The 27657-nt window shown below is 44.8% G+C and overlaps 1 protein-coding gene across 7 annotated transcripts in view; it reads left to right on the top strand.

Annotated features, from left to right (window-relative positions):
* Positions 1-4264: 4264 nt before the first annotated feature.
* The window catches only part of ZNF786 (zinc finger protein 786), a 35956-nt gene continuing 12563 nt past the window's right edge, over positions 4265-27657 (top strand). For 2 of the 7 annotated variants that reach the window (XR_014294931.1, XM_082631706.1), the window contains exon 1: positions 11795-11906. Coding sequence is in view for 5 of the 7 variants with exons in the window: in XM_082631701.1 (XP_082487827.1) it covers positions 4419-4496; positions 8233-8359; positions 11796-11906 (316 nt within the window). In the remaining 2 variants the exon portion in view is untranslated. The other 5 variants (XM_082631703.1, XM_082631702.1, XM_082631701.1 and 2 more) reach the window with 5 other exon arrangements.

Genomic DNA, 27657 nt, shown 5'->3' with positions numbered 1-27657 from the left:
TGTGTTTAATAATTTATTTATACATGTAGGTTCTAATTTTTACCACAACATAAATTTAAGATGATTCTGCTTATCCATAATTTTTATAAGCTTTCTTGATTGTTTTCTTAGATGCAGTTGCCAGGAGTGGGAGATTACTGGGCAAGGGCATGATTATTTTAGACTCTTGAGATATGTGGCTATCCAGAGAAGTTATGCCGATTTACATTCCCACCAGCAATACAGAACGCTCACTTTTGTTTTGTCGCTGTTGCTGTGTCTTTTAATGTTCCAAAGTTTAGCTTTTATTTATTATTTTAAATTTTTTATTTTATTTTTTCACCACGCAGCTTGTGGGATCTTAATTCCCCGACCAGGGGTTGAACCTGGGCCCTCGGCAGTGACAGTGTGGAGTCCTAACCACTGGACCACCAGGAAATTCCCCAAGTTTATTTTTATGTAGTCAAATCTGTCAGTGTGTTTCCCTTTATGCCTTCTAAATTTGTGTTTTGCCATGTTACCCTAAAACTACAAAAATAGTTTTACATTTTCTTCTAGTTGTGGGAAAAATTATATTAAAGTCTTTCCCTTTCATGATCTCTTTATAGCAATAACAACTAACATTTATTGAGTACCAAATGTCAGGGGCCATGCTATGCTCTTTACATGTATTATATGATCTAATCTTCTCAACTATTCTATAATAGAGATAACATGCCTTAAAAGTCAAATAATTTGCCCAAGGTCACAGGACTAAGAAGTGGACAAGTAGGGATTCAAATACAAGTTCCTTTGACGTCCCAGTCCAAGTTGTTTTTTTCTTTTAATTTTATTGAAATATAGTTGATTTACAATGTTGTATTTAATTTCTGCTGTACAGCAAAGTGACTCAGTTATACATCTATATATTCTTTTTCATATTCTTTTCCATTATGGTTTATAAAAGTATAGTGAATACAGTTCCCTGTACTATACAGTAGGGCGTTGTTTATCCACAGCCCAAGTTCTTGACTACTCTACTGCACTACTTCCCCGCTTTTCTTTTTTTAATATTTACTTATTTGTTTATTTGGCTGCGCGGGGTCTTAGTTGCGGCATGTGGGATCTAGTTCCCTGACCAGGGATCAAACCCAGGCCCCCTGCATTGAGAGCATGGAGTCTTAGCCACTGGACCACCAGGGAAGTCCCCATATTGCCTTTAAACTAAATATTAATGTGAAATTGTTGCCTGAATGAGGTAAGAAGAGAGAGCCCACCAATCAGAGATGGCTGAAGAAGGTTATAGATTTTTCACTGAGAAGACATTACAATTTGAAACATTCAATGATATGCAAAATTGTCTTTTCACTGACAAGTGTAAACTGATTAAGAACTTTTGGGTTTTGGAAAAGTCAACAATGATCATTGACACTATAATATTTCTTTTACGTTTTACAATCATTTATGAGTGCCCCCATGTGCCAGACATTGTACTGGGGATAAAGAGTGGAATAAGATAAACTTTCCTCGTGGGGCTGTAGCTTTACTTAGCAGTGGGAGGTGGCAAGAAAGCAAATAATTTCAACTCAATGCACATTGTGTAATTATGTGACGTTGGATTCATTTCCTAGGACTGCCATAACAAAGTACCACAAGCTGGGTGGCTTAAAACAACAGAAATTTAGTTTCCCACAGTTCTGGAGGCTATAATTCTGAAATCAAGGTGTCAGCAGGGCCATGTTCCCTCTGAGGCTCTAGGGAGAGTCTTTCCTTGCTTCTACCTAGCTTCTGGGATTTGCTGGCAATCCTTGTGTTCCCTGACTTGTAGAGGCATCACGATCACTCCAATCTCTGCCCCCCGTCAACTCATAGTGTCCGCCCTGTGCCTCTGTGTTTCTGCTTCTCTTCTCCTCTTCTTATCCGGACACCAGTCATATTGGATTAAGGGCCCACCCTACTCCCATACGACCTCATCTTTTTTGTTTGTTTGTTTGTTTGCGGTACGCGGGCCTCTCACTGTTGTGGCCTCTCCCGTTGCGGAGCACAGCCTCCGGACGCGCAGGCTCAGCGGCCACGGCTCACGGGCCCAGCCGCTCTGCGGCATGTGGGATCTTCCCGGACCGGGGCACGAACCCGTGTCCCCTGCATCGGCAGGCGGACTCTCAACTACTGCGCCACCAGGGAAGCCCTATTTTATTTTATTTTATTTTTAATTTTACTGAAGTATAGTTGATTTACAATGTTGTGTTAGTTTCAGGTGTACAGCAAAGTGATTCAGTTATACATATACATATATTCATTCTTTTTCAGATTCTTTTCCCATATAGGTTATTACAGAATATTGAGTAAAATTCCCTGTGCTATACAGTACTTCCTTGTTGCTTACCTATTTTATATATAGTAGTGTGTGTATATTAATCCCAAACTCATAATTTATCCCTATCCACCCCTCCCCCACCAACATTTCCCCTTTGGTAACCATAAGTTTGTTTTTGAAATCTGTGAGTCTGTTTCTGTTTTGTAAATAAGTTCATTTATATCATTTTTAAAATTAGATTCCACATATGAGTGATATCATATGATATTTGTCTTTCTCTGACTTACTTTACTTGGTATGGTAATCTTGAGGTCCATCCATGTTGCTGCAAATGGCATTACTTCATTCTTTTTTTTATGGCTGAGTAATATTTGATTTTATGTATGTACCACATTTTCTTTATTCATTCCTCTGTCGATGAACATTTAAGTTGCTTCCCACTTAATTATTACAGCAACCCTTCAGATATGGAAACCAAGATTCCAAGTGTCAAGTGACTTGCTTGGTGTCACAAAGATGGCGGACGGTATGGCCTATATCCAAAGCCAGGTCTTTCTCACTTTAAACTCAAGCTCTTTCCACCATAGCTGGCTTCCTTGTGTAATAGGCCTCCCTGAAGTCAGCCAGAAAGAACTCTGGGGAAAATGGAGATGTGCAAAGTTGGTTTGGGATGGCCTAAAACTTGGGGCAGGATTCTTGTGAGGCCGTGTAGGGAAACACCTTCCTTATTCATGGGGAACAGAACCTGGTACAGATGGTTTAGGAAGCCAAGCAGAATTTTACAAAAATAGCTGTATTCATGCCTATTTGTGAGAGACTGGGCTGCCATTTACACACCAAGTGTGTAATAGGTAGGGGTGTCCTTCAGGTGCTCACCTTTCTGGTCTCCTGGGAATATCATTTGAATGTCCCAGTAAAAGACATTGTAAGCCCAGAAACTTCATTAGGCTGAAAACTGTAATCACTTGAGGAAAATCCATACCCCCAACTTTGAGGCCCCAGCAGCAGCTTTAGGAGAAATAATCACTGGCTACCACAACAACAGTGACATGTTCATTGGCAGCAGCAGAGGGACAACAGTGGAGACACTACAAGAGTCACTAAGGAAGCTTGTGAGCCCTCCAGACACACATAAAGAGGAAGGGGTTTCAGTGGCTTTGAAGTCTCAGGAACACTACTAGTTAAGGGCATAAAGCAAATTTCACTGTGATAGAGCAAAGGCTGTCCAAGTAGTACGGATGGATATTAGAATAATAAGAACTACTTTAGATCCATATCTAACACCATAAACTGGATAGTTTTATATAGTTAAACAGTTTATCAAAGAAAATAAATTTGTATTTACTACTCACTGTATATACAGAGAAATTCTAAATACTTAAGTATCAGATTGCATCAAAGACAAAAATAAGTGAATTTGAAAATATACATTTGAAAAATCTGATAAGTCAAGCTACTGAATAAGAAATGTATGAGAAACATCACTGGATTATGTGATGTGACCGTGATGTGATATGGAATTTATGTAAGTATGTAAGATCATTTTCTAGGATCAAATAGGGAATGAAGAAAGCGTTACAAAGGAGGAAAAACAAATTAATGCATAGAAAAGCCTAAAGCCTCATGGAACTAAATACCCACACACACAAATTAATAGAAGTGAAACATGGGACCTCTCTGCATTATTTCTTATAACTGCATATAAAACTACAATTATTTCAATAAAATTTTCAATTTAAAAAAGTCTATAGCGTCAATAGTAATTAAAGAAATGTAAATCAGAACAAAGTTAAAATAAGACTATTTGACGTGAAGAGATATTTCACCGAAGAGGGTCTGTGGGTGAGAATTAGGCACATGAAAATGTGCTCCAGGTCCACTCCTGCGGCTGGCACAGCGCGGGCGGCTCCCGCGGCCGGCGTTCGCTCCTCCTAGCCGCAGGGGGCGCTGTGGGGGCGGAGCGGCCGCCAGTCCCAGCGTGCACCGCGCCCGGGCCGGGCCGGCTGGTCTGGGTGGAGCGCGGGACCACCATAGGGGAAGTGCCGTGGCGTCGCCTGGATTCCCGGGTGGGTGGGGGGCTGGGGTCGGGCGGGACCGCGAGGGGACATGGCTGAGCTGGCTCCGGTAAGAGGGGCCGTGGAGGATGCGGGCCCCGTCGCGATCTGGAGTGGACTTCCGGTTCAGGGAGCGAGGCGGTGGGATCCCCGGCCGGGGATTGTCTGTAAGCAGGACTGCGCTCCGACCCCGGGCCGGAGAAGGCGAGGTCTAGGTGCTCGAGTTGTTGTGAGGTTGATCTGGGAGAAAGGGGCCCCATGGAGAAACCCAGGGTCTCGCTCGTGGTCCGTTCAGTTCCCCTGCTGTTCCCGTCCTGTGCGGGGGTCTCTGAACGTCCTGGTTTCTCTTGGGCTCACGTTCCGAGCTCTGCTGACATGGAGTTTCAGAGAAGCACATCTTCATCAGCAAATGAGGAAAAGTTGGAAGAAGACTGGAGACTGCTTCCTCTAGGAAAAGACGGAAAACTTAACCAGTTTGGGTGGTTATCCTAATTCAGATTTACCACGAATACTCTAGTGATTTAATGGAAAATTTGAACACTGGTTTTAGAGTTTGAAAGACATATCCCAAACCTAATCCAGGAAACTCTACATTCGATTAAGTGTAACCTGCCTAAGTATGCAAGTTCTCCTTGTATCTCCACTGAGGTTTCCTATCTAATAATCTCACTCATGTAATGCATTTTCTTTCCTTCTGCTTCTCACCCCTCTCCCCCAGCATTCCTTGGCAGGTACCAATTCTGTTCAGATTTCTTCAGGCCGCCTCTCTTCAACGTCCTGGAATCTCCCTCTCTGTTCTGTGAAACTTGGTGGTTTGCAGTAGTTCTTCTTTGACTGTAAGTTTGAGTCCACAGAGAAAGCTCAAGTGATGTCAGCTTCTTGGCTGTTGTGTTATTGGGGGTAGGCAGGGAGAAATCAGCATTTTCTGGTTGATTTTCCTTTTCACTGGAGCAGTTCAGTGCTAATTGTGAGAATGCTCACAGAAAAGTCTTTTGTAGGTGGAAAGCACGTGGGTGAGTTGCAAGTAAACAGAGGAATTTCTTTGAAAGTCCCACCTTAAATGCAACACCAAGTTTAAACTTGTTTGTTATACTAGCTAATACTTCAGCTTTGGGCGCCTGTAATAGTTTTGATGATGGAATTATATCCCTGCAACTTTTCTCTTCAGAAAGTGTCAAGTGGCCCTGGTTGTGGAGTTTCCTAGATTCCTTTATTGGGAGAGTTTACTTTGTAGCATTTGGGACCAACATTTTTCATATACTTGTGAAGAGCCCGAGCTGTCTTGTGAGTTGCCCAGCACTTGCCTTGGTAGGCTCTCATCTACATTTGTAGCACAGAATTTGAAAGGAGTGAAATGGAATCTTCACAAGCTAAATTATGTATCTTCTCTTCCTTCCCTATTGTCACAGTGCATCTGTCCTTCGAACCTCCAGGAAGAGTGGTCCTGGTTAGTCAGTCCATACCAGAGGTTGTAGATTAAACATCCACGAACAAATTGTGGCTCGAAGCTGTGTGTTTTGGGTGTTTGTTTGTTTGTTTTTAACCATTCCTTGTTAAAATTGTGAATTTTAGTTGCCAAAATGTAAAAATCAGGAGAGTTCACATAAAACTGTCACATCCAGGGACTTCCCTGGTGGCAGTGGTTAAGACTCCACACTCCCAATGCAGGGGGCCCGGGTTTGATCCCTGGTCAGGGTACTAGATCCCACATGTATGCTGCAACTAAGAGTTTGCATGCCACGACGAAGGAGTCCACGTGCCGCAACTAAGGAGCCCTCAAGCCGCAACGAAGGAGACTTCAAGCCGCATCTAAAGGAGCCTGTTTGCCACAACTAAGACCTAGCGCAACCAAAATAAATAAATATATATGTATATATATATATATATATATATATATATATATATATATATATATATGGACTGTCACATCCAAATGTAAAATGTTAAGCTCTAAGATGACATTGGAGAAAACCTTTGGGACCTAGGGCTTGGTGAAAAGTTCATAGATATGGCACCAAAAGCACAATCTATAAAAGAAAAAAATGATGAGTTGGATGTCATCAAAATTAAAAACTTTTGCTCTGGGAAAAATTCTGTTAAGAGGGTGAAAAGACAAGCTACAGATGGAGGAGGGCATATTTGCAAACCACATATCTGGCAAAGGACTTATATCTAGAATATATAAAGAACTCTCAAAATTCAACAACAACAACAAAAAAACAGTCCAATTAGAAAATGGGCAAAAGACATGAAGAGACAGTTCACCAAAGAGGATATGTGGATGAGAAATAAGCACATGAAAAGATGCTCATCATCATTATTCATTAGAGAAGTGCAAACTCAAATCACAATGAGATCACTGCACAACTATTAAGAGTAATGAAAATAAAAAATAGCAACATTGGGAATTCCCTGGCAGTCCATTGGCTAAGACTCCACCCTTCCAAGGCAGGGGGTGCGGGTTCGGTCCCTGGTCAGGGAACTAAGACCCCACATGCTGCGCAGTGCGGCCAAAAAAAAAAACCAACAACAACATTACCAAATGCTGGTGAGGATGCTGAGAAATGATCTCTCATGCATTGCTGGTAGGAATGTAAAAGGGTTCAGCCACTCTGGAAAATAGTTTCTTAGAAAACAAAACATATACTTCCCATATGACCCTGCAGTTGTAGACCTCAGCATTTATCCCAATAAAACGAAATGTATCCCCACCAAAAACTTGTACATGATTATTTATAGCAGTTTTTTTGGTAATAGCCCCAAACTAGAAACAACTACATTGTCCCTCAATAGATAAGTGGTTAACCAAACTGTGGTATACCCATACCATTGACTACTGCTCAGCAATAGAAAGAAATGGAATATTGATAAACAATAAACACGACTTGGATGGATCTCAAGAGCATTATGGTGGCTGAAAAATGTCAATTTCAAAAAGTTGCACACTATGACTTTTTTTTTTGGCCACGTTACATGGCATGCAGTATCCCAGTTCCCTGACCAGGAATCGAACTCATGCCCCCTGCAGTGGTTGCACAGAGTCCTAACCACTGGACTGACAGTGAATTCTCTGACTTCATTTTTGTAACAGTCTTGAAATGACAAAGTTACAGAGATGGATAATAGATTAGTGGGTGTGATTATGAAGGGGTAGCCCAAAGGAGATCTCTGGTCATGGAATAGTTTTGTTCACGATTGCAGGGTGGTTATATGAGTCAGCACATGTGGTAAAATCACGTAGAATTGTACACACACTACCAGTGTCAGTTTCATGGTTTTGACAGTGTACTATAATAATGTACCGTGTGACCATTGGGGTAAACTGAAGGGTACAGGGAACCCTTCTGTACTACCTTTGAATCTATAATCGTTTCAAATTAAAAAAGTTACTTTAAAAATTGACACATCTGGGGCTTCCCTGGTGGCGCAGTGGTTGGGAGTCCGCCTGCCGATGCAGGGGATGCGGGTTTGTGCCCTGATCCGGGAAGATCCCTCATGCCGCAGAGCGGCTGGGCCCGTGAGCCATGGCAGCTGGGCCTGTGGGTCCGGAGCCTGTGCTCCACAACGGGAAAGGCCACAGCAGTGAGAGGCCCGCGTAACGCAAAAAAAAAAAAAAAAATTTTTTTTTGACATATCTGGCAACCCTGGCCCAGTCTTACATTGCAGTAATTGTTTGCTGCTATGTTAAGTATCCTCCTTTAGATGGTACATGTGCTCAAAGGCCTGCTATTCATTCATTCACTTTACTTAGTTCCAATAGACCTCTGTGACCCCTTTATTATGGTCATGGCACCATCCAGAGATAACTACTTTAATACTGTTCCTGTCTCTTAAAGACATGGATGTTGAAAAACACAGTAGCCTTGAAATGAAAATATATGTATGTACTGTTTATGATTTCAGTTACCCATGGCGTTTGATGATGTGGCCTTATACTTTTTGGAGCAAGAGTGGGAAATCCTGGAGAAGTGGCAGGAGGAAATGTATCAGCAAGAAATGAAGACCAACTATGAGACCCTTGATTCCCTGGGTAAGATGGGTTTCTAAGGAGTCGTTTTGGGGGACCCAACCTAATACTGATAGGCTTTCTTCCCTTTATTGGCTGTTGGCTGGTTGAATATGATACTGTGCCCAATTCACATTCAGAATGTCTCTTTAACTTCCTGTTATGGCCTGGGAATTTTGTCCCTTTTTATCCAGTGATATCTGTGCCCCTCAGCCTCGTTAACACTCTGAATTCTCTGTCTCCCACTCCAACCCTCCCCCATTTCTCCCACAGTTAGAATTACAAAATAATCTAATTGCCTCTCTCTTTTTTAAGTGTGTTGTTTTATTTCTTTAACTGATACTTTAGTGCCTGCTTATGTTGCCTGAATGAGATGCATCCTTATAAGAACTAAGGCTCTCATGAAGGGGCCATAGTTATTATATTAGAGTAAGCTGAGGACCCAACACATTGCAGAACATGGATACGACAGGGAAGAAAGTTTCCCTGGTAAAGGGAGAGAGAAGAGAGCAGGGGCATGGGATACTTAGATATCTCCAGGGAAGTACTCAGGAAGTGGATTGGAAGAGAAATTTGGGGAGATTGTACCTCACTGCTTACTCATCTTGCTCTAACTCAGTCTTGTATCATTAAGAATAGTTCTCCTCTTATCAATTTAATAGGTGATCTCAGTGTACCTGAAGAATTCTTTCTGTCTTTGGGGGTTTATAATTTATTCTGTCTGAGATATGAATGACAAGAGGGAGTCAACCATGTGAAATCATGGGGAAGAAAATTCTAAGCAGAGGAGGAACTAGTGCAAAGGCCCAAAGGTTGGAGTGAATGAGCTCAGTACATGGTGGGAACCACAGTGAGGCTATTGTGGCACATGCACAGAGGGTGAGCACAAAAGTGATGGGAGGAGAGGACAGAAAGGGCAGCTATGCCGAATTGTGAAGGGCCTCTGGGCTGAGGTGCAGGGTTGGATTTTATTCTAAAGATAAAGGGAAGATGATAGGGGGACTTTTTTTTTTCTGCCGCACCACACAGCTTGTGGGCTTTTAGTTCCCTCACCAGGGTTTGAACCTGCGCCCTCGGCAGTGAAAGCACAGAGTCCTAACCACTGGGCCACCAGGGAATTCCTATAGGGGGATTTAAATAGAGAAGTAATATGATATCTTTTTTTTAATGATTACTTGGGTTGCTATGTGCAAAATAAATTGTAGTGCGTAGAAATAAAGGAGACAGACCAACCAGGAGCCTTGGCAGTACTGGTGAATCTTTGTGGCAGCTGAACCAGGTACGTAGTAATGAAGATAGAGAACAGGAGGCAGTCTCCAGGTATGTTTTGGAAGTAGCATCCCAGATTTTGCCATTGGCTTGCAGTGGAGTCCGGTGAAAGAACCAACTTCTAGATTTTTGGCTTGAGTATCTTGATGGCAGTGTTTTTTTGTTTTGTTTTGTTTTAAAGAGCAATGCCTTTTGTTTTTTAAATTTTTATTTATTTATTTTGGGCTGCATTGGGTCTTTGTTGCTGCGCACAGGCTTTCTCTAGTTGCGGCGAACGAGGGCTACTCTTCGTTGCGGTGCGCAGGCTTCTCATTGCGGTGGCTTCTCTTGTTGCAGAGCACGGGCTCTAGGCGCATGGGCTTCAGTAGTTGTGGCACACGGGCTCAGTAGTTGTGGCTCACGGGCTCTAGAGAGCAGGCTCGGTAGTTGTGGCGCACAGGCTCAGTTGCTCCGCAGCATGTGGGATCTTCCCAGACCAGGGCTTGAACCTGTGTCCCCTGCATTGGCAGGCGGATTCCCAACCACTGCGCCACCAGGGAAGCCCCGATGGCAGTGGTTTTATTCACTGACATGAGGAAGGCTTGGGAGAGAGCAGGTTTTGGCCACATTAAGTTTGAGATGCTTATTAAACATATTTATATGGAAATATAAAGTAGATAATTGAGTATGCGAGACTGGAATTCCAGTGAAGATCAGGACTGGATTCACACGTTTGGGGTCATTGTATAAATGACATTTAAACCACAGGGCTAGTTGGGATCATCTAGGGAGAATATGTCAATAGGACAGGACAGGACACCCCCAGCTGTCCCCAGGACACCCCAACAGTTAGGGTCAAGCTAAGGAGACTGAGGCAGGTAGGGTAGGAGAAACTACAGCCCTGTGCTGATCCAGTGTTGAGTTTTGAGTTATCACAATCCTTGGGCTTGGAGAATCCAGTCTGATTTTCCCAAATTTTAAAACCAAACAGTATTATTTGCAAACGATTTTCTTTACAGGATGTCCAGATCCTAACTCCAGAGATTAGGACTTAGCAGGTCCAGGCTCAGGCCCAGGAATCTACGTTTTTAACAAGTACTTCACGTGCCGCTAATGCTGGTGGTAACTGGGTCACTTCGAGAAACACTGATCCACGGGCTGAGCCATAGGTGACACCACTGCAGGGTGTCTGATGCATCTTCTAAAATCCCTCCACTACTTTGTAACAACCCCTCTTCCCTTCAGGCTGATGTCATTAGACACATTACTCTCCACTTCTTCATAATCACTGTCATTTAACAGCCTCCTGGTTCCTTCATTCCGCTGATCAAGAAAGAATGTGAGCAGGACTTCCCAGGTGGCACAGTGGTAAAGAATCCTCCTTCCGGGCTTCCCTAGTGGCGCAGTGGTTGAGAGTCCGCCTGCCGATGCAGGGGACGCGGGTTCGTGCCCCGGTCTGGGAGGATCCCGCGTGCCGTGGAGCGGCTGGGCCCGTGAGCCATGGCCGCTGGGCCTGTGCGTCCGGGGCCTGTGCTCCGCAACGGGAGAGGCCACAGCAGTGAGAGGCCCGCGTACCGCAAAACGAAAACAAAACAAAACAAAAAAAAGAATCCTCCTTCCAATGCAGGGGGCCCGGGTTCGATCCCTGGTTAGGGAACTAGATCCCACATGCATGCTGCAATTAAGAGTTCGAATGCCACAACTAAGGAACTGGCGAGCCACAACTAAGGAGCCTGCAAGCTGCGACTAAGGAGTCCGCCTGCTGCAACTAAGTCGTGGCACGACCAAATAAATAATTAAAATATTAGAAAGAATGTGGGCACCTCAGTAATTAGTTCCTTAGATGTGAAGAGTCTAATCAGAAAAGTTTAGTCACCTGGGTTCCCTCCTTGACCCACCCCGACCCCAGACTGCTTTTTATTCTACTCACATTGTTTTCCTAATGATCCCTTTTGAATACTTTCTGCCTGGATCCTCATCATCCCCAACCTCTCTGTTTCCTTTAATTTTGTGAAATATTGTCGGGAACATTTAACAGTTATTCATGTAATTTCAAGAGTTTCCATTTTTTTTAACCTAACATTGATCTCATGTCTCCAGTAATCAAGGTCAGCCATGAAACTAAAGTTAAAATAAAAAATTAAAAACTAAAATTGTTTTTAGTCAAGTACTCAGGAAACCCAGACTGAGTCTGTGTGGACTCTCTCTGCAGGCTGTATTTCTTCAAAGCCAGATTTGATCACCTGGATGGAACAAGGAAGAATGCTGTTAATCAGAGATCAAGGACACTTAGAGAAAACACAAATGACACTTAGCCTTTCTGGTGAGTAGATGGATTTGAGGGCCTGACTCATTTATTCTCCTAGCCTTGTTTGCTAATCTTTCTGCAGAGTCAGCAGGATGTAGTGAATAAGAAATATTATTTTGATGGAGAATGTTATTTTTTTCACTCAAGTTGGTAGCAAATATAAGAATGTCTTACTTTTATAAAGAAGGAAGTTGTATATATTTCATTAAAAAAACAAAACAAAACAGAAAATGGAACTGCCTTTAAGAGAACAGTAAAGGATCCATTTGTCCAGTCCTGCGGAAAAACCGTCTTCCCCATCACATCATCATGTCCATTTGTGTACAGAGAAATGAGAAGCCTTCCAGTTTTGTACAATATATTTTTTTATTGTACAGATTTTTAGAACTTGGGATTTTTTTATTCCTTTTGAAGGATTACTTTTTAATTCCTTGTATCATAAGGAAAACATTTTAAATATATTAATACTTTAAGTATTTAAGAGAATGTGCCATTTTTTAGAGTATGTTAATGCTTTACTAAGTGGAGATCTACTAAGTCTCTGGGTATCAAGGACTCTCCTGAAAAAGAGGGAATTTAAACCCAGGGAGTGTGTGACTAGCTCCATCGGAGGATAAAAGAATTCCCAGGGGCTTCATTTCACTGCTACCGTCTATTAATTCACTCATCTAATCAGTATTGTCTCTACCATGTTCATAGGACTATGTCACATATTATTTAGGCCAGGGGTTGGGAGAGATATATATATATGTATTTTCCCATTCTAAGAGTTTATTGTCTGTCTTACTGACCTACTGACATGGCAGTTAGGTTAGTCAATTATATTGAACTATTGGATTAGTCAACTATAAAATAAGACTGTATACACTTATAAATAGTAAGTGGCAATGATAATAAAGTGCTATAGGGATTTAGAGGAGAAAGCAGAGGAGAGACAGCAATATCCCAGGAGGACTTCTAAAGGAATTAGGATTTAAATAGCATAGAATGGGCATATTTGGTAAGGCAAAGAAGATTCAACAGGGGTCATACATGAGCTGAGGCTTAGAGGTGGGAACAAGCCTGTTATATTTAGAAAATGGAAGGCGCTGAGTCTAGCTGAATGTTATTTGTGGGACATAGTGGAAGATGGTGGGAGGTGGCAGTGGTGGCACATAATTGGTATCAGAGACCAAAAATGCCATGGTGGGAGTTTAATTTCATCCTTTAAAAAGGGCCTGGAAAGGTTTTTGAGTACCAAAGAATGAACGACTTTGGTAGCTGTCCCTAAAAACAAATGTTTCCTTTGTACCAGGTGGTACTCACCCAGTAACACAACTACTCCCCTGCCTGGGATAAACAGTAAGTGATGAGAAATAGGATTCAAGGAGACAGGCAAGTATGCTCTTCTCATGGTCCAGGCAACAGCTGTGGGTGCTAACTTAGTAAGTGACGTCATCTCGTTGGAAACATCTGTGTTGTTGAGAGGACCTCAGAGCAGAATCAGAGTCCTGCTCTGGGGCAAGCCTGATAGGTGAGGTTTGCTCCCAGGTTAAGAGATTTAAAAAAGGAGAGCTATGTGACCCACTGCAACAGGATGAGGGAGAAAAAGATGTTCTGGAATATAGCAGCTCAGGTGATTGTCGGGAATTGTCCTCTCCAGGTGCGGTGGGTGAGAATAAGGTGGCAGCTCAGCTCCCTCTGTACCCTGTCGTCATGGCTTTTACTTTGGGAACAGCAGTGACTTCCTTATAATTCGGAGTTCCTTGGGAAAGGGAATTATTTCCACAGTGTTCTTTGTGAATTCAGTAAATTGCCATTTAACATACCTAAGAAAGATACTTCCTATTAGCATTTCTTCAGAAAACTTTTCCTGAAATCTGTGGTGGAAGGGTGCAAGAATATGACCCGAAGCCTTCCTACTTAAATATTGTGCTATTTATTTCACAGATTTAAAGAAATATTACAATGAAATGGTCAGGTTCTCAGAGTAACTCCTTTTTATTTTCTTCCAAGTTCTGCTTAGCCTCTGAGGGTCCTCATAGGCTCACAGAATGTATTTGCCTGCCATTTTTTTCACGTTAAGCCTTTTGTTAACAAATGATGAAAGGATTTGCACATCCAAGTTAAATTCAATATAATTCACCTGTGGCAGGCAGATTCACAAAGTCATGGGGACAACGGGAGTCCCTTTCCCACGTTGTCAGTGATGTGAAGACAGCCCTTGACCCCGCAGACCCATCACTGATGAGGGTGGGCCTTTTTGTCTCTCCAAGTGACCAGGGAACTCCCGGGGCAAAAGAGGAGGAATGCCATTTAAATGGTCTCCAAGAGCAGGGCTTTTGTGCTCCCTTATCCAAGGAGGAAAGAAAGATTTAATCAGATCAAAGAGCCGCCTTACAACACCCAAGTCTCCAAGAAACAGAGATTCTAAATAAAAGCTTCGACATCACAGCATCTAATCAGAACAAGAATGATCCACGGCATAAGCCAATGGGAACCCCAGATCACCTGGAAATTCCACCAGGTCTGAGACTTGGTTCCTGCTTTGTCTGTAGGAAGGTCTTCCAGATAAAGAGAGACTTCGTGAAGCACAAAAGGAACCACCGCGAGAGCCAGTCCTGTCAATATCCGAAGCACAAAAACAAGTCCAGGGGGAAGGCGGAGCTCAGGTGGCTCCGGCCGGTCCCGTGTAAGCAGCAGCCTTTCCGGCGCGGCGCGCGCAAGCAGAGCAGCTGTCTCAGGTGCAGCCTGGCCCCGCACCAGGTGGCTCGCCCGGGCCCGTGGCCCTTCCAGTGCCCCAAGTGTGGCAGGGCCGTCCGGTCCAAAGCCGCCCTGAACAAGCATGTGTGTTCGCCCAGAGGGGAGAGGCCGTCTTCCTGCCGGGAGTGTGGCCGGGGGCTCACCCAGCACGACGAGCCGGCCGAGCACCTGCGGGTGCACAGCGGGAGGACACCCTTCCAGGGTCCGCAGGGCGGCAGCGGCCCCTCGCGGGACGCGGCCGCGAGGGCCCACCGGTGGGCACACCGCGGGGAGAAGCCATTCTCCTGTGACGACTGTGACCGGAAGTTCACCCACCGGAGCAAGCTCACCGAACACGTCCGAGTTCACACGGGGGAGAAGCCCTTCCGGTGTCCCGAGTGCCAGAGAAGCTTCCGCCTCAAGAGCAGCCTGCAGGCCCATCTCTGTCGGCACAGCGGGAGGAAGCCCTTCCGGTGCCCAAAGTGCGGCCGGAGCTTCTGCTGGAGGAACGCCATGAAGGCGCATCAACGTCTGCACAGCCAGGAGAAGCCCTTTTCCTGCGGGCAGTGCGGCCGGGGGTTCACCCGGCCCTCGAAGCTCGCGCGCCACCGCCGCGTCCACGCCAGGCAGACGGCGTTCCCCTGCGAGCGGTGCGGGAGGACCTTCCCCCGGCGCTCGGGGCTCACGCGGCACCTCCAGGTCCACACTGAGGAGAAGCCCTTCTCCTGCGCCCAGTGCGGCCGGGGCTTCCACCGCCGCGCGCACCTCGCCGAGCATCGGCGACTCCACGGCGGGGCCGAGCCCTTCCGGTGCCCCGAGTGGAGGCGGAGCTTCTCCTGGAAGGCCTCCCTGAAGCTGCACCGGCGGCGGCACGCGGGCGAGCGACCCTTCCCGTGCGGCGAGTGCGGCAAGTGCGGCAAGGCCTACGCTCAGCCGTCCCAGCTCGCCGAGCACGCGAGGGTCCACCGCGGGGAGAAGCCCTTCCGGTGCCCCGAGTGCGACAGGGGCTTCCGGCTCAGAGGGAACCTGAAGAGCCACCTGCTCCAGCACAGCGGCCGGAAGCCCTTCTGTGCGACGTGTGGCCGAAGCTTCGTTCAGCGGTACAGGCTGTCGGAGCACGTACGCGTCCACAGCGGCGAGAAGCCCTTCGGGTGTCCCGAGTGCGGCAAGGGCTTCCTCCAGAAGAGAAGTCTGGAGACCCATCTGCACCGTCACCGCGGGGAGAGGCCTTTTTCTTGTGCTGAGTGTGGAAGGGGCTTCACCTACCTGGGGGCTCTCAACACCCACATTGCCACGCACGCCAGGGAGCAGCCCTTCAGTCTCGAGGTCACTCCACTCAGAAAGCAGTGACAGCTCTGCGGTGGGGCCATTGGCTCTGTTGGCTCTGGCTGAGGCAGGATGAAAAATTCAGCCAACATGCTTCAGCCACACTGGCCAGCCCGGAGCAGGTGGCCGTGAGGGCTCCCTGACGAAGGTTCCAGATAACCCAGGCACAGCGTCTAGACACTGGAGGAAAGCAGGCTTTCTGTGAAAGGCGCTGGTCATCCTGATGTGAGAGTCAGGTTAGAGCTCCTCCTTTAGCCTTTTTCCCCCTCTTTTTTGTCATAAAGTTTCTTGTGACAGAAGTTCCTTACATTACGGGTGTTTTAGTCTGCTGGGGCTGCCATAGGAAAATGCCACAGACTGGGCGGCTTAAACCACAGAAATTTAGTTTCTTATAGTTCTAGAGGCTGGAAGTCCAAGATCAAGGTGCCAGCAACGTTGGTGTCTGGTGAGGGCCTCTTTTCCTGGCTTGCAGATGTCACTTTCCCCCTGGGTCCTCACGTGGCTTTTTTGTGGGCAGGGGTGGGGTATCTCTGGTATTTCTTCCTTTAATAAGGACACCGGTCCTATTGGATTAGTACCCCAGCCCTGTGACCTCATTTAACCGTAATGAATTAATTTTGGAGAACCTGATGGTATAGCCGTAGACCTGAACAAAGTGAATGAGGAGGCAGAGACTAGGGATGATGTGCTGGTGGAGCCGCCTCTAAATGGAAAGAAATGCCAAGCCTGGGGAAGAAGCGTGCCCCCCGCCAAATCCAACAGCCAGCTGTACCTGTCCATTCGCCTGTCGTTCTGGCTCTCCTGAGCCACACCTTGTGCAGCAGTTTCCTCTGTTCTCTGTGAGGTGATGATGACTTTTAAATCTATAAATCCATGTTCATGTTTCCAGCTTCCTCCTGATTGTTTCTGACTTCCACAGACATCTCAAACACAGAATGCCCAGAATAAGACTCCTGATCAGTACCAGCCCTCACTCTATACCTCTTTTCTTTACACTCCCCTGTTTTTCTCATCTCAAAACTATAACTAATCTCCAGAGCTGTAAACTTGATAATGATCCTAGATTTTCCTACACCCAATCTACTAAATTTCTCCCAAATAAAAGCCCTTCTCTATCTCTGCTGACACCATATAAGCTCACTTTTGAAAAACTTTTTTTTTCAAGTGTTTTTCCTAACAGATTTCCCTGCCTCTGGCTTTTTCCACTAATACATTATCACTCTTGTGACAAATTGGTTTTTCTAAAATGCAACTCTAATGTTATTCTCAAAAGATATTTTTAAGAAGTTTCCAATTTTGTTATAAGTGAAAACTCATTTCTCCAAAGAAGACATGAGGATGGCACATGAAAAGATGCTCAACATTGCTAATCATTAGAGAAATGCACATCAAAACTACAATGAGGTACCACCTCACACCAGTCAGAATGGCCATGATCAAAAAGTCTACGAATAAATGCTGGAGAGGGTGTGGAGAAAAAGAAACCCACCTACACTGTTGGTGGGAATGTAAATTGGTGCAGCCACAACGGGGAACAGTATGGAAGTTCCTTAAAGAACTAAAAAGAGTTATGTGATCCAGCGATCCCACTCCTGAGCATATATCCAGAAAGACCTCATTTGAAAAGATATACGCACCCCAGTGTTCATAGCAGCACTACTTACAATAGCCAAGACATGGAAGCCACCTAAGTGTCCATCGACAGAGGAACGGATAAAGGAGATGTGGGGGCTTCCCTGGTGGCGCAGTGGTTGAGAATCTGCCTGCTAATGCAGGGGACACGGGTTCGAGCCCTGGTCTGGGAGGATCCCACATGCCGCAGAGCAACTGGGCCCGTGAGCCACAACTACTGAGCCTGCGCGTCTGCAGCCTGTGCTCCGCAACAAGAGAGGCCACGACAGTGAGAGGCCCGTGCACCGCGATGAAGAGTGGCCCCCGCTCGCCACAACTAGAGAAAGCCCTCGCACAGAAACGAAGACCTGGCACAGCCAAAAATAAAATAATTAAAATTCCCCTTCCTTTAAAAAAAAAGATGTGGTATATATACACAATGGACTGTTACTCAGCCATAAAAAAAGAATGAAGTAATGCCATTTGCAGCAACACTGATGGACCTAGAGATTATCATATGAAGTAAGTCAGAGAAAGACAACGTATGATATTGCTTACATGTGGAATCTAAAAAATGATACAAATGAACTTATTTAAAAAACAGAAATAGGGGCTTCCCTGGTGGCACAGTAGTTGGGAGTCCGCCTGCCAATGCAGGGGACGCGGGTTCATGCCCTGGTCCGGGAGGATCCCACGTGCTGCGGAGCGGCTGGGCCCGTGAGCCATGGCCGCTGAGCCTGCGCGTCCAGAGCCTGTGCTCCACAACGGGAGAGGCCACAACAGTGAGAGGCCCGCGTACCGCAAAAAAAAAACCCCAAAACAGAAATAGACTCACAGACATAGAAAACAAATTTAAAAAACAGAAATAGACTCATGGACATAGAAAACAAACTTATGCTTACCAAAGGGGGAGGATAAATTAGGAGTTTGGGATTAAAATATAAAATAGATAACCAACAAGGACCTACTGTATAGCACAGGGAAGTACACTAAGTATCTTGTAATAACCTATAATGCGAAAGAATATATTCAGATATATATATCTGAATCACTTTGCTGTACACCTGAAACTAACACAACATTGTTAATCAACTATATTTCAATAAAATTTTTAAAAAATTAAAAATAAATTAGGGACTTCCAGTGGTTGGGACTCTGCGCTTCCACTGTGGGGGCGGGACATGGGTTCCATCCCTGTTCGGGGAACTTGGATCCCAGGTGCCTCGCAGTGCAGCCAAAAAATAAATAAAAAATTTAAAATAAATGCAAACTCATTAACATGACATAAAAGAACCTCTGAGCTGAACTGGACCTGCCTTTTCAGCCTCATCTTGTTACCTATTCACAGTATGAATTTCACTCATACCAGATGACTTTCATCTTTCCCAAATGCATCATATTCTCATGACTGCTTCCTCTAGAATGCCTTTCCTCTCTCTTCTTCTGAACTCCTTCGTATCCACCATTCACTCTCAACACCAGGAACATTTTGGGCACGTGCTCATCTCTTCATAGCATCCTCTAAATACCTCTCTCTAATAGCACTCCGCACATTCAACTGAAACCTTCCCTGCTTCCCCTGCCATGTCCCCTGGAGGGCATGGATTTGATCTTGGTTTTACATTTTCTCCATCCAAACCAAGACATTCTGGGCTAGGTCCATCCACATTGCTGCAAATGGCAGATTTTCATTCTTTTTTATGGCTGAGTAACATTACAGTGTGTGTGTGGTGGGGGTGTGTGTGGGTGTGGGTGTGTATCACTTCTTCTTTAACCATTTTTATGTTGATGGACACTTACACTGCTTCCGTATCTTGGCTATTGTAAATAGTGCTGCTGTGAACATTGGGGTTCATGTATCTTCTCCAATTATTGTTTTCATTTTCTTCTGATATATACCCAATAGTGGAACTGCTGGATTATATGGTAGTTCTATTTTTAGTTTTTTTGAGGAATCTCCATACTGTTTTCCACAGTGGCTGCACCGATTTACATTCCTACCAACAGCATAAAAGGTTTTCCTTTTTTCCACATCTTCACCAACATTTGCTATTTGTAGACTTTTGGATTATAGCCATTCTGACAGGTGTGAGGTGATATCTCATTGTGGTTTTGATTTGCCTGTCTCTAATAATTAGCAATGTTGAGCATCTCCAGATTTTCTGTCTGGATGATCTGTCCATTGATGCAAGTGGGGTGTTAAAATCCCCTACTATTATTGTATTACTGTCAATTTCTCCCTCTATATCTGTTAATATTTGCTTTATATATTTAGGTGCTCCTGTATTGGGTGCATATATGTTAACAAGTATCATATCCTCTTCTTGTATTGATCCCTTTAGCATTATATAATACCCTTCTTTGTCTTTTGTTACAGACTTTGTTTGAAAGTATATTTTTTCTGATATTGGTATTGCTACCCCTGCTTTCTTGTCATTTCCATTTGCTTGAAATATCTTTTTCCATCTCCTCACTTTCAGTCTGTGTGTTTCTTTAGCTTTGAGGTTAGTCTCTTGTAAGCAGCATATAGATGGGTCTTGTTTTTTTTTGTCCAATCAGCTACCCGATGTCTTTTGATTGGAGCATTTAGTCCATTGGCATTTAAAGTAATTATTGATAAATATGTACTTATTGCCATTTGTTACTTGTTTTGCAGTTGCTTTTGTAGTTCTTCTCTGTTCTTCCCTTCTCCCTTTAGTTTCTTCCCTTGTGGTTTGATGATTTTCTTTAGTGGTATGCTTGTGTCCCATTCTCTCTCCTTTTTTGTGTATCTATTGTAGGTTTTTGATTTGTGGTTACACAGGAGTCATATATGTTTACCTATAATAATATCTATTTGTTTTAACCAGGTAGTCATTTAAGTTCAAAAACATTCTAAAAGATCTCCACTTTTCCTCCCCTCCCCCACATCTTGTGTTTTTGATGTCATCTTCTACTACTTCATGTTTATCCCTTAACTGATTATTGTAGTTATAGTCAATTTTACAATTTTTTGTCTTTTAATCTTCATACTAGCTTAAATGGTTGATCCTCAGCCTATACTATATATTTGTTTTTACTGGTGGGATTTTTCCTTTCCTCTAGATTCTTGCTTCTTGTTATAGGCTCTTCTTTTCCACTTAAAGAGGACCCTTTAACATTTCTTTTAGGGTAGGTTTAGTACTGATGAACTCAGTTTTTGCTTGTCTGAGAAGTTCTTTAACTTTCTTTCAATTCTAAAGGATAATTTTGCTGGGTAGAGTATGATAGGTTGCAGGTTTTTCCCTTTCAGCAAAGTTTTAAATTTTAATCGAATTTAATGTATTGGTCTATCCTTTGCACTTTGTACTTTTTGTATCTTAAGACTGTGTGTATAAAAATGTTCAAGCAATATTATTTATAGCCACAACATTTTTTAACTGCCGCTAAGTACTTCACACGACCCTACCTGTTATGGGCTTAATTGTGTTTCCAAAAATTCTTTTAAAAAAATTATTTATTTGACTGCACTAGGTCTTAGTTGCAGCACGCAGGATCTTTGCCTCAGCATGTGGGATCTTTTAGTTGTGGTATGAGGAACCTTTCTGGTTGTGGCATGTGGGATCTAGTTCCTTGACCAGGAATCAAGCCTGAGGCTCCCTGCATTGGCAGCACAGAGTCTTAGCCACTGGACCACCAGGGAAGTCCCCCAAAATTCATTTGTTGAACTCCTGACCCCCCAGTACCTCAGAATGTGACGATATTTAGAGATAGGGCCTTTAAAAAGGTAATTAAGGTAAAACGAGGTCTTATGGGTCAGCCCATATCCAATGTGACAGGTGTCCTTATAGGAGGAGATTGGGACTGAGAACACCCAGACCGAGGGACAACCATGGGAGGACACAGGGAGAAGCGCAGCCATCTGCAAGCCGAGGAGAGAGTCCTCAGAGGAAACAAACACTGCTGACACCTTGATCTTGGAATTCTGGCCTCCAGAACTGTGAGAAAATTAATTTCTGTTGTTTAACCCTCCCAGTCCGTGGTACTTTGGTATGGCAGCCCTAGCAGATTAATACACTACCTTAAATTGCAGCCATTTAAAAGTATAATTATGAGATTATGAGAAATATGGAAAACCTTGATATGGTAAGTGAAAGATAAAAAGACAAAAAATTATGTGTGTCTCAGAACCATATAAAAAGAACATGTCTGTGGACAGAGACTGGAAGTCTATATGAAACAAAATCGAGCATTTACATTAGAATACCAGAATTATGGACAACTTTCACTTCTTTTAAAATTTGCTTTATTGTTGCTAAATTGTATATATACAATATTGTTCGTTAAGAAAACCTTTAAGTTAGGGATAGCAATTACATATATCTAAGCAGTTCAACCATACTGGCTGCTTAAGAGTGAAAGGCAGAGTAAATTTAAGATCCATTTCATATTTAGGTTATAGACCATTTCTTGAATTTTATAGACTATGAGTCATGTTCCTAATGTAAGTCCATGGGGCCAGCGATGTCATGACTCTGCCTGACCTCCTGAGGATGAATACCCAGCCTCCTCAGGCTTGGCAGGACCATTCTGAGGGATGATCTGCACCCTCTGAGTCCCCAGCAGAATGGACTCCCAGTTGCCGACGGGGGGACCTGCTCGTTAATGCTTAATGCCCCTTGATTTCTCACCTCCCTCACTTGGTTCCTGAATCACCTCACAGATGACCCCTTGAACCTAATCCTTGACTGGGGTTGGCTTTGGGGAGGAATCAAACACCTGCACTCCCTCTCATTGTTTCTATCTCAGTTAATAGCGAGTATCCTATCCATCCATTTGCAGTTGACGCTGCATTTCCCACCTCTTTCCATCTGCATCTCCGTCTCCCTCCTCTGGGTCCCCCAAGAGAGTGCGAGGATCGGTCACCCCCGGGCGGCTGCGGCTTGCGACTGACGCCGGTCCGCACGGCGCGGGCTGCCAGTGCAGACAGCGCTCGCTCCTCCCGGCCGCAGGGGGCGCTGTGGGGCGGAGCGGCCGCGAGTCCCAGCGTGCACCGCGCCTGGGCTGGGCCTGCAGGTCGGGGGGGAGCGGCGGGGTGGGGGGCCGCCGCCGCCGTCGCCGCCGCAGGGAAGGTGCCGCGGGCAGCCGGGACGCCTGGCTTGGCCGTAACCCGATCCGGGGCCGGGTGGGACCGCGAGGGCCCATGGCCGAGCCGGCTCCGGTAAGAGGGGCTCCCCGCGCGGACGCCCGGCTCGGGGATCTGGGCGGGTCCTCGGGTTCCGACTCGGCGGGCCGACATCCGGAGGTCCTCCCGGGGCTGAGGCAGACGGGTGGGGCGGGGTCTGAGGGTCACGCTGAGCGCCTGGTGTGGGGTCGGGACCCTGGACGGAGCCGGTGACCGCCGCCCCTGGGGCTCGTCCGTGTCCAAAGCCCTAAACAAAGCCGATCGTGGAACTGGCGGAGTTTGGGCCGGGGGCGCCTGTGCGTGAGACGGGCGGATGAGAGAATGGATCAAAGTTGGTCTGGGGCCGGCAATGCGTGTTAATTAGTTCAGCCAGTTTTACATTATAGTTACTGAATTTAGAACTAGTGTTTGAAAAGATTTAAGATTCTGAATGGTTGAAATGATGGTTGGCAGGGACTTAAATGTCAGAATTTAACGCTAACGTGTTGAAGTTTGTGTTGAGTGTAAGAAGGAAGGAGGACACATTGGAAGGAAGAAGATATAAAAACCTAAGTAGGGTACACATTATTTGATTATTTAGTGTTTTGTTGAAATTGAGGTTTTATGTTTTTCTCTATAAGCTTACATATTGAGCATTTTTTCAGATTACTAAATGAATTCATGAGACCATTACTTTTAAGATACCGTTAACAATCTCAACAAAAACCATAATTCCCAGGACTAAATATATAAAAGATATGTAACACCTTTTTTTTTTTTTTTTTTTTTTTTGCGGTACGTGGGCCTCTCACTGTTGTGGCCTCTTGCGTTGCGGAGCACAGGCTCCGGACGCGCAGGCTCAGCGGCCATGGCTCACGGGCCTAGCCGCTCCGTGGCATGTGGGATCTTCCCGGACCAGGACACGAACCCGTGTCCCCTGCATCGGCAGGCGGACTCTCAACCACTGCGCCACCAGGGAAGCCCCTGTAACACCTTTATAGCAAAAATTATAAATAACAGGCATACCTTGGGGATATTTTGGGTTTGGTTTCAGACTGCTGCAATAAAGCAAGTATCACAGTAAATGAAGTCACGATTTTTTTGGTTTCTCAGTGCATATAAAAGTTATATGTTTATGCTGTACTGTAGTGTGTTAAATGTGCAGTAGCATTATGTCTTAAAAAACAATGTACAAACCTTAATTAAAAATACTGTGGCTAGGGCTTCCCTGGTGGTGCAGTGGTTGAGAGTCCGCCTGCCGATGCAGGGGACACGGGTTCGTGTCCTGGTCCGGGAAGATCCCACATGCCGCGGAGTGGCTGGGCCCGTGAGCCATGGCCGCTGAGCCTGCGCGTCCGGAGCCTGTGCTCCGCAACGGGAGAGGCCACAACGGTGAGAGGCCCGCGTACCGCAAAATACTCTGGCTAAAAATGCTAATCATTGTCTGAGCCTGGAGCAGGTTGTAATCTTTTTGCTGGTGGAGGGTCTTGGCTCCTTGCTGATGGTTGCTGACTGATCAGGGTGGTGGTTACTGAAGGTTGGCGTGTGGCAATTTCTTAAAATAAGACAACAGTGCAGTTTGCTGCATCAGTTGACTCTTCAGGAGTCATTTCTGTGTAGCATGCAATGCTGTTTAATAGCATTTTACCCACAGTAGCACTTCTTTCAAAATTGGAGTCAGTCCTCTTGAGCCCTGCCACTGCTTTATCAACCAAGTTTATGTAATATTCTAAATCCTTTGTTGTCATTTCCACAATCTAAATGGCGTCAGCAGGAGTAGATTCCATCTGGAGAAACCACTGTCTTTGCTCATCCATAAGAAGCAACTCCTCATCTGTTAAAGTTTTATCATGGGGTTACAGCAATTCAATCACACCCTCAGGCTCCACTTCGAATTCTAGTTCTCTTGCTGTTTCCACCACATCTGTAGTTACTTCCTCCACTGAAGTCTTGAACCCCTCGAAGTCATCCATGAAGGTTGGAATCAACTTGTTCCAAACTCCTGTTAACATTGATATTTCAGCTTCTTCCCATGAATCATGAATGTTCTTCATGGCATCTAGAAGGATAAATCCTTTCCAAAAGATTTGCAATTTACTTTGCCCAGATCCATCAGAGGAATCACTATGTATAGCAGCTATAGTCTTATGAAAGGTATTTCTTAAATAATAAGACTTAAAAGTCAAAATTACTCCTTGATCCATAGGCTGCAAAATGGATATTGTGTTAGCAGGCATGAAAACAACATTAATCTTATATATCTCCTTCAGAGCTCTTGGGCGATCAAGTGCATTGTCAATGAGCAGTAATATTTTGAAAGGAATCTTTTTTCCTGAGCAGTAGGCCTCAATGGTGGGCTTAAAATATTTGGTAAATCATGTTGTAAACAGCTGTGCTGTCACCCAGGCTTTGATGTTCCATTTCTAGAGCACAGGCAGAGTTGATTTAGCATAATTGTTAAGGGCCCTAGGATTTTTGGAATGGTACATAAACAGGGGTTTCAGCTTACAGTCACCAGCTGCATTTAGCTCTCGACAGAGACTCAGCTTGTCCTTTGAAACTTTGAAGCCAGGCATTGATTTTCCTCTCTAGCTATGGAAGTCCTATAAGATATCTTTCTCCACTATTAGGCTGTTTTGTCTATACTGAAACTCTGTTGTTTAGTGTAGCCACACTCATTACTTACCTTAGCTAGGTCTGGAGAACTTGCTGCAGCTTCTACACCATCACTTGCTGATGCACCTTGCACATTTATGTTTAGGAGACGGCTTCTTTCCTTCGGCCTCATAAACTGTGCTCTGCTGGCTTCACACTTTTCTGCAGCTTCCTCACACCTCTCAGGCTTCATAGCATTGAAAAGAGTTAGGACCTTGCTCTGCATTAGGCTTTGGCTTAAGGCGATGTGGTGGCTGGTTTAATCTTCTCTCTAGACCACTAAAACTTGCTTTGTATCAGCAGTAAGGCTGTTTTGCTTTCTTATCATTTGTGTGCTCACCGGAGTAGCACTTTAATTTCCTTCAAGAACTTTTCCTTTGCATTCACAACTTGGCTAACTGACACAAGAGGCCTACCTTTTCAGCCTGTTTCAGGTTTCCATGTGCCTTCCTCACTAAGCTTAATCATTTCTAGCTTTTGATTTAAAGTGAGAGATGTGTGACTCTTCCTTTCACTTGAACATTTAGAGGCCATTAAGTGTTCACTTGAACACTTAATAATGTAGGGTTATTAAGTGGCCTAATTTCAATATTGTCCTGTCTCAGGAAATAAAGAGGCCCGAGGAGAGGGAGAGAGATGGGCCAGTCCGTGGGGCAGTCAGAACACACACATTTCTTTTAATAACTTTTTTTTAATGTATTTATTTTTGGCTGTGTTGGATCTTTGTTGCTGCGCGCGGGCTTTCTCTAGTTGCAGCGAGCAGGGGCTAATCTTGGTTGTAGTGCGCGGGCTTCTCATTAGGGTGGCTTCTCTTGTTGCGGAGCATGGGCTCTAGGTGCTTGGGCTTCAGTAGTTGCAGCACGCGGGCTCAGTAGTTGTGGCTCACGGGCTCTAGAGCACAGGCTCAGCAGTTGTGGCACACGGGCTTAGTTGCTCCACAGCATGTGGGATCTTCCCGGACCAGGGCTTGAACCCGTGTCCCCTGCATTGGCAGGTGGATTCTTAACCACTGCGCCACCAGGGAAGTCCCAGAACACATACATGGATTGATTAAGTTTGCCATCTCATATGGGCACGGCTCATGGCACCCAAACACAATTAAAATGGTAACATCAGGGCTTCCCTGGTAGCGCAGGAGTTAAGAATCCGCATGCCAATGCAGAGGACATGGGTTCGAGCCCTGGTCTGGGAAGATACCACATGCCGTGGAGCAACGAAGCCCGTGCACCACAACTACTGAGCCTGTGCTCTAGAGCCCGCGAGCCATAACCACTGAGCCCACGTGCCACAACTACTGAAGCCCGCACACCTAGAGCGCGTGCTCCACAACAAGAGAAGCCACTGCAACGAGAAGCCTGCGCACCGCAACGAAGAGTAGCCCCCGCTCGCCACAACTAGAGAAAGCCCACACACAGCAATGAAGACCCAACACAGTCAAAAATAAATTTAAAAAAAAATTAACATCAAAGATCACTGATCACGGGCTTCCCTGGTGGCGCAGTGGTTGAGAGTCCGCCTGCCGATGCAGGGGACACAGGTTTGTGCCCCGGTACGGGAAGATCCCACATGCTGCGGAGCCTGCGCGTCCGGAGCCTGTGCTCCGCGACGGGAGAGGCCACAACAGTGAGAGGCCCGTGTACCAGGAAAAAAATAAAAAAAGATCACTGATCACAAATCACCATAACAAATACAATAATAATGAAAAAGTTTGAAATATTGTGAGAATTACCAAAAAGTGACACACAGACATGAAGTGAGCAAATGCTGTTGGAAAAATGGCACCAATAGGCTTGTTCGACACAGGGTTGCCACAGACCTTCAGTTTGTAAAAAATGCAGTATCTGCATTTTTTACAAAGCACAAAGCACAGTAAGATGAGATATGCCTGTAAACAGGAGGTAAATCATGCCCATAAATGGGAAGACTAAATATAATAAAGATGATACTTTCCTTCCAAGTTAATATATAAATTTACTGCAACTTCATCAAAATGGCAGTAAGATTTTTGTAAATTATATAAACGGATTCTAAATTTCGTTTGGAAAAATAAAGGTCAAAATATGATGCTGAATAGAAGAATAACAGGGGGACTTGTCCTAGCAGATAATAAAATTTACACTAAATCCATGGAATTAATACAGTACTGTTTTGTGCAGGGGTAGACACATGGAGCAGAAGAAACCCAAAGAGGACCCCAGAGCAGACTACTGAGTTGAATAGTGTCTCCCCCAATACATGTCCTTCCCAGAACCTCAGATTGTGACCTGTATAGGAGTAGGGTTGCTGCAGTTGAAATTCGTTAAGATGAGATCATACTGGAGTAGGACAGGT

Source organism: Mesoplodon mirus (genome assembly GCF_964341445.2).
Source record: "Mesoplodon mirus genome assembly, chromosome: 9".
Classification (NCBI taxonomy): domain Eukaryota; kingdom Metazoa; phylum Chordata; class Mammalia; order Artiodactyla; family Ziphiidae; genus Mesoplodon; species Mesoplodon mirus.
Note: the sequence above shows the minus strand (reverse complement) of the source record. Positions and strands in the feature narration are given on the sequence as shown.